We start from the raw sequence: 7,273 nt of genomic DNA, 5'->3' as shown, positions 1-7,273 counted from the left end.
ATAAAAGTAAATAATAATACAAAATAAACTCAAGGTTACAATATGAATCTAGTTCCATCTTCATGTTGTTTTTCCCATAATATGAACATTTTTATTGAGTCACTGGGAGCTTCTGGTCAAAGCCAAGCATGTAGCTTCCACTGCTACGTACAAAATGTTTTCACACAGAGAACATTTTCTTCTCCAGTTTTGTTTATAGTAAAGACGGTTCAATAATAAAAATATAATAACTATTTCATTTACTTGAAGGAGAATGTGGAGGCCCAGCGCGTCCAGCTGCTGCTGACATTAACCAGCATCAGCTGACGGCGTTGTCATCATGTTGACCTCTGGCTGCTGGGTCAGGCGTCCCCTCTACACTTGCCATGGCCAGCAGAGTGACCTTTGACCTCTGTCCCGCTGGCGAGGAGGACGGTTTGTCCTCCATGTCATGGAGGCAGCACAGAGCGTTCCTGGTCCTTTCTCTGAAATCTGGAGAGACAAAGTAGAGGATGTAGGGGTGGAAGCAGCTGTTGAAGGTGCTGTTGGCCAGGCTCATCATGTAGTAGACGTACAGCTTCTCACCGTCCGGCCAGCTGTCGCTGTAGGTCAGGATCAGGAGGACTTTACAGGGCAGCAGGGACACCATGAACACCACCATCATCAGAACCGTCACCCAGATGGCGTGAGCGTACTTCCTGCCTTCAGCCAGTAGGGTGCGCAGTATGGCGCTGTGGCAGAACATCATGATGATGAAGGGCAGCAGGAAACAGGTGGTGAACAGTGTGGCAAAGTACGGCAGGAAGTAGTTCTCCTGTACGCTCTCGGGCAGCGCGTCATGGCAGGTGGTGATGTTGGGTTTGTCCAGAGGGTAAGTCTGCCGGGACAGCAGCAAAGGCAACATGGCGGCTGGCATCACCACCCACACAAGTTGATGAGCAGGGTAGTCGACGGCCGACGTTTGGTCCAGAACACGAGAATCCATAGAGCCAACAGGTTGGTGGGCAGACCGAGGCAGAAGGTCGACAGGTAGATGATAGGCAGCACCAGGTTGGTGGTAGAAGCCTGAATCTGCTCCACCTGCTTCTCCTTTAGGGTGGTCAGGTTACACCTGGTCGTCACCCGGAAGGCTCGTAGACCTGCAGAGACCAGAAGAGACACCAGTTGAAACTGACAGGTTTTTGCTCTCAGCTTTAACTGGTTTTATCGACAATGTTCTGTCTCAGCAGATGCTGCTCTGTCATAATTTGCTATTCTGTCAAAATTTGCTGCTGTCATAATTTGCTGCTCTGTCAAAATTTGCTGCTGTCATAATTTGCTGCTCTGTCATAATTTGCTATTCTGTCAAAATTTGCTGCTGTCATAATTTGCTGCTCTGTCATAATTTGCTGCTGTCATAATTTGCTGCTCTGTCATAATTTGCTGCTGTCATAATTTGCTAGTAAAATTGTTGAAGCGTTTGAAAGTCGGGGTGTCAGATACTGTAAACATTTCTTGTTTACAGAAATCATAATCAAACCTCACAGTTTCTGGCTGAAGCCTCAAAGCCGTGGCAGCTTCCTGCTATCAGCTTTTCACACTCAGAAATGAGTTCAGATGTTTCACTTCAGCTTCCCTTCACTGCAAAAATAATTGTGGAGACGGTTTGCAGTGTCCAGCAGTGCAGAGGACAGCAGCAGACTTACGGTAGGACATGCCACTTCCGGTGTCCGGAGGCAGAGAGACGCTGCAGAGGGACGGCAGGACGGACACCAACAGCAGAGTCCCAATGAGACGCTTCATGGTTCTGCTGCAGACGCCTCCTGGCCTGAGAGCTACCGGACCAGAACCGGTCCCGGAAACCACCAGAACTCGACAGGGAAGCAGCTGATTCTGTGTGAAAACTGGCAGCAGTCTGGTCCGATCCAGCCAACCCGCCCGGGACCAGGACCGCCCACTCTGATGATGATGTGACTGTGTATGTCTCGTGGAGGACCACTCTGAGTCCAGCTGCTCCCTCTGATCCACACGTTCTGCAACAGCTCTGAAGGACTCGTGTCAGAACCGGTTAGCAGCCCAGCTCAGGCAGACCGGACCTGGTTCTGGTGGCTTTATTTCTACCTGGTTCTGCTCTGACGGTCCTAGTAAAGACAGCAGCCAGTAACATGTGAGGGCTGGCCCAGTTTCCCTTATTCACTCAACAGAAAGTCACTTCGCTCTAGCCCCGCCCCCTGGCCCAGGCTGTCCAATCACAGCTCAGAACATGAAGCAAGTTTCAGCTGGCCAGCTTGGGTTTCACAGATCAGAGAGGAGAAGGCACTGGAGAAACCAGAGGAATAGGTCTGTCCATCAACAATAAATCAATAAATCGGAGATAAATTAAAGTTATTGACCTCGTTTTAATTTATCAGCTTTATGTTTCTCTTTCTATCGATGACACGGGATGGAAAAAACCTCAACTCTGGTGACCTCCATTGACCCCTCCTCATTTCCTCATTCTAATCTGTCAGCCGATTTTCAAAACCCGAGAGAAACTAGCAGACAAAAACCTGCAGGTGTTTCAAACCGTCCGACACCAACATCCAGTTTTCCTCCCAGCAGCTGCTGAGATCCGCCTCATGACATCGAAACCGCAAATGAAACCCTACTGACTCGTTTCTATGCAAATATCCATCAGTTCTATCAGAAATTATAACCTGATAGAAAACCTGATGCAGTTTCTTCCTCAGTGAGATTCTGGCACTGGGAGTAGGTTACTGGTTTCAACAGGTTACTGGTTTCAGTAGGTTACTGGTTTCAGTAGGTTACTGGTTTCAGCAGGTTACTGGTTTCAACAGGTTACTGGTTTCAGTAGGTTACTGGTTTCAGCAGGTTACTGGTTTCAGCAGGTTACTGGTTTCAACAGGTTACTGGTTTCAACAGGTTACTGGTTTCAACAGGTTACTGGTTTCAGTAGGTTACTGGTTCCAGCAGGTTACTGGTTCCAGCAGGTTACTGGTTTCAGTAGGTTACTGGTTTCTCAATCAAAAGCTGGTTGCAAACCTGAGGTCAGCAGCTGTCAGTCAGTTCTGGTGGATCTGAACTTTGACCTCAATATGAGAAACTGCAGACTGATAGGAGGAACCAAAGAGCTCTGTTAAAGTAAAGGAAAATCTTCTGAATCTGGGATATAATTCATTTCATTTCACATAATCATCGTGGCAGAAACCATTTGTTAAAACTTAATCAATATATTTGTCCTATTTGATGTTTGTTGTGGTGTTTATGGAAAATGAATAAGGTCATTTAAGTTTGTAGTTTATTGATCATTCAGAACCTCTGTGATGAACCACAGCAAAGATCAAAAAAGGTCAACAAAGGTCAACCAGAAAATTCCTGAAGGAATTTAACCGGGGCCTGCCAAAGTGCGCACTTTTGGCGGTCTGGCGGTCCACGCTGGGCCCCTGTGTGGACCCAGCGTTCTGGTGCTAAAATTAGCATCAATGCTAAGCTTAGCTACAGTTAGGGCCAGAAATATTTGGACAGTAACACAATATTTGTGAGTTGCGCTCTGCATGCCACCGCATTGGATTTGAAATGAAACCTCTACAACAGAATTCAAGTGCAGATTGTAACGTTTAATTTAAAGGGTTGAACAAAAATATGATAGAAAATGTAGGAATTGTACACATTTGTTTACAAACAATCCACATTTTAGGAGCTCAAAAGTAATTGGACATATAAACATAACCCAAACAAAAAAGTTTTTTCTCAATATTTTGTTGCAAATCCTTTGGAGGCAATCACTGCCTTAAGTCTGGAACCCATGGACATCACCAAACGCTGGGTTTCCTCCTTCTTAATGCTTTGCCAGGCCTTTACAGCCGCAGCCTTCAGGTCTTGCTTGTTAGTGGGTCTTTCCGTCTGAAGTCTGGATTTGAGCAAGTGAAATGCATGCTCAATTGGGTTAAGATCTGGTGATTGACTTGGCCATTGCAGAATATTCCACCTTTTTGCTCTCATGAACTCCTGGGTAGCTTTGGCTGTATGCTTGGGGTCATTATCCATCTGTACTGTGAAGCGCCGTCCGATCAACTTTGCAGCATTTGGCTGAATCTGGGCTGACAGTATATCCCGGTACACTTCAGAATTCATCCGGCTACTCTTGTCTGCTGTTATGTCATCAATAAACACAAGTGACCCAGTGCCATTGAAAGCCATGCATGCCCATGCCATCACGTTGCCTCCACCATGTTTTACAGAGGATGTGGTGTGCCTTGGATCATGTGCCGTTCCCTTTCTTCTCCAAACTTTTTTCTTCCCATCATTCTGGTACAGGTTGATCTTTGTCTCATCTGTCCATAGAATACTTTTCCAGAACTGGGCTGGCTTCTTGAGGTGATTTTGGGCAAATTTAACTCTGGCCTGTCTATTTTTGGAATTGATGAATGGTTTGCATCTACATGTGAACCCTTTGTATTTGCTTTCATGGAGTCTTCTCTTTACTGTTGACTTAGAGACAGATACACCTACTTCCCTGAGAGTGTTCTGGACCTCAGTTGATGTTGTGAACGGGTTCTTCTTCACCAAAGAAAGTATGCGGCGATCATCCACCACCGTTGTCTTCTGTGGACGCCCAGGCCTTTTTGAGTTCCCAAGCTCACCAGTCAATTCCTTTTTCCTCAGAATGTACCAGACTGTTGATTTTGCTACTCCAAGCATGTCTGCTATCTCTCTGATGGATTTTTTCCTTTTTTTCAGCCTCAGGATGTTCTGCTTCACCTCAATTGAGAGCTCCTTTGACCGCATGTTGTCTGGTCACAGCAACAGCTTCCAAATGCAAAACCACACACCTGGAAACAACCCCAGACCTTTTAACTACTTACTTGATTACAGGTTAACGAGGGAAAGGCCTTTTGAGTTACTTGCAGCCTTTAGAGTCCATTGTCCAATTACTTTTGGTCCCTTGAAAAAGAGGAGGCTCTGCATTACAGAGCTATGATTCCTAAACCCTTTCTCCGATTTGGATGTGGAAACTCTCATATTGCAGCTGGGAGTGTGCACTTTCAGCCCATATTATATATAAATTGTATTTCTGAACATATTTTTGTCAACAGCTAAAATAACAAAACCTGTTAGGGCCAAATATTTCTGGCCCTAACTGTAAATTGTAGTCAATGGCCTGTAGAGAGTCACAAGCAGTGGCGGAGCTAGACTTTTTTTCAAGGGGTGGCCAAAGGGTGAGCAAGGCTTCATCAGAGGGTAAATATACAAATGATGAACAAAAGGAAACAAATATTTTCTCACACACTCAAATTTAAATGGTTTATTTAACAAAGATTTGCCATGACCAAACAAGACGTTAAACGGCTCTATGGACCAGTGAACATGTAAATGTAAACTCAGAGCCCAGAATATCACCAAAAACAAATTCTCAAAAATAAATAAATAAATAAACTGGTGCTTCTGGTGTGCAATAGGTTGTGCTGGGTGGGGGCAGTTCAGTGCCATTTCCTTCTGCTTCACTGTCTTCCTCCCCAGAGTCTGAATCTGTATCACCCTCATCTCTCTCTGGAACTTCATTGGAAATGCATAAACAGACACAATAAAAAATGCAAAAAGCATCATGCTAACCTTTAGAATTAGGCTTATTGGATTTTAATACTTAATAACTCTCTGTCACAGCCTCTAACCCGCTGGTGATACACTTGGGCCTGGAGTCTCCTGGCTGGATTCTCCAGGTTGGTCACTGCTGCAGGGTTCTGTTTGGTCCTGGTCACTGCTGCAGGGTTCTGTCTGGTCCTGGTCACTGCTGCAGGGTTCTGTCTGGTCCTGGTCACTGCTGCAGGGTTCTGTATGGTCCTGGTCACTGCTGCAGGGTTCTGTATGGTCCTGGTCACTGCTGCAGGGTTCTGTCTGGTCCTGGTCTCTGCTGCAGGGTTCTGTCTGGTCCTGGTCACTGCTGCAGGGTTCTGTCTGGTCCTGGTCACTGCTGCAGGGTTCTGTCTGGTCCTGGTCACTGCTGCAGGGTTCTGTCTGGTCCTGGTCACTGCTGCAGGGTTCTGTCTGGTCCTGGTCACTGCTGCAGGATTCTGTCTGGTCCTGGTTTTGCCTCTTTAAGAAGAACTGGGAGATCTTCCCTTTTCTCTTCATTTGGGCTCTACACAAAATAAGAGCCTGGTATTTAGACTCCATGACTGTTTGGCAGAGACAACATTATTTTAACTATTATTTAAACTATAGTTTTTAGTTTTCTGTAGCTAGCTAAAATACTAAATTAAAAATACATTAATTAAAATTAATTAATATAACTAGTTAGGTTATAATTCAAAGCTTTCATATGACATAGCCTACTTACATTTCAGTCATTATAAAACTTAATGGTTTTTCACATATTCTTACCACACATTTCAAGCAAGAGCTGGGAGAAATAAAACATTAGAGGGCAGCATGTCACTAAAACATGTTAAAAGAATCTGTCTAAAACACGATCTATCAGCACTAGCATGGCTAATATAATAAACGAGGCACTATGCAGCGGTGCACAACCATTTCTTTTCTTTTTAGAAATGTATGACAAGAGCCGCCTCTCATTAGGAAGGTAACAGCGGTTACTGCTGAGCGGTAAAATGTTGTAAATACCTGCAGAACTCCTGACGGTGTAACTCTAAAGCCGTTGATGTGTTTTGGATCAAGCAGGAACTACATGTCAGTTTAACCAATGAACAGCGTCGGGCATCGGGCTGCCTTCAGGGACAGTCGGAAATTACAGTTTTCCTGGCAAATTTTTGCCGATCTCATAAGTATTATATTTTAAAATGACCATTTCCAGAGGGGTGGCACTAGGGGGCAAGGGCTCTGTTGGGGTGGCAAGTGCCACCCCCAACAGAGCCCTCTGGCTCCGCGACTGGTCACAAGCATGTTGACTAGCATGGACTTGAATCATTCAGCATGTTAAAGTTAATGTGTAAGCTAAAATTAGCCAGAAAGCTAATGTAAGCCTAAATGCTGTCAGTAGCATGTGCAGTGTCATTAGAATGTTTTCTCACATTGACTTGGTACATTCAGTGTTCTAAACATTGCTAAGAAGTAACAAAAATAGCTAAAAGCTTAATTAAGGTAAAAGGCTAATGCTAATGTTCTGCATTGCTGTGCAATACAGAACCCTGACCTGATAAAAAACATAATGCAAGCTAATATTATTGCACTGCCTACGGCGCTGCACTAGCCAGAGACAAACCTTAAGGCTTCTATTTAGAAATTTTCAGGAAGCATAATTTTAAATGTCCAACCTAATCCCATGAGTAACATTGATTGGTTAAATAATTTATAAAAT

At 44.6% G+C, this 7,273-nt stretch overlaps 1 protein-coding gene across 1 annotated transcript; it reads right to left on the bottom strand.

Moving 5' to 3' along the window:
- Nucleotides 1-288: 288 nt before the first annotated feature.
- On the bottom strand, nucleotides 289-1,761 carry LOC129354338 (proteinase-activated receptor 4-like). The gene is given in 4 exon segments (XM_055023840.1): nucleotides 289-354; nucleotides 356-907; nucleotides 910-1,118; nucleotides 1,665-1,761. Coding segments are annotated over 4 exon segments (924 nt in total).
- Nucleotides 1,762-7,273: the final 5,512 nt, after the last annotated feature.

Source organism: Poeciliopsis prolifica, unplaced genomic scaffold (genome assembly GCF_027474105.1).
Source record: "Poeciliopsis prolifica strain line A6 unplaced genomic scaffold, Auburn_PproV2 SCAFFOLD108, whole genome shotgun sequence".
In the NCBI taxonomy this organism is placed as follows: Eukaryota; Metazoa; Chordata; class Actinopteri; order Cyprinodontiformes; family Poeciliidae; genus Poeciliopsis; species Poeciliopsis prolifica.
The sequence above is the reverse complement of the archived record's forward strand: the minus strand, read 5'-3'. Positions and strand labels throughout refer to the sequence as shown.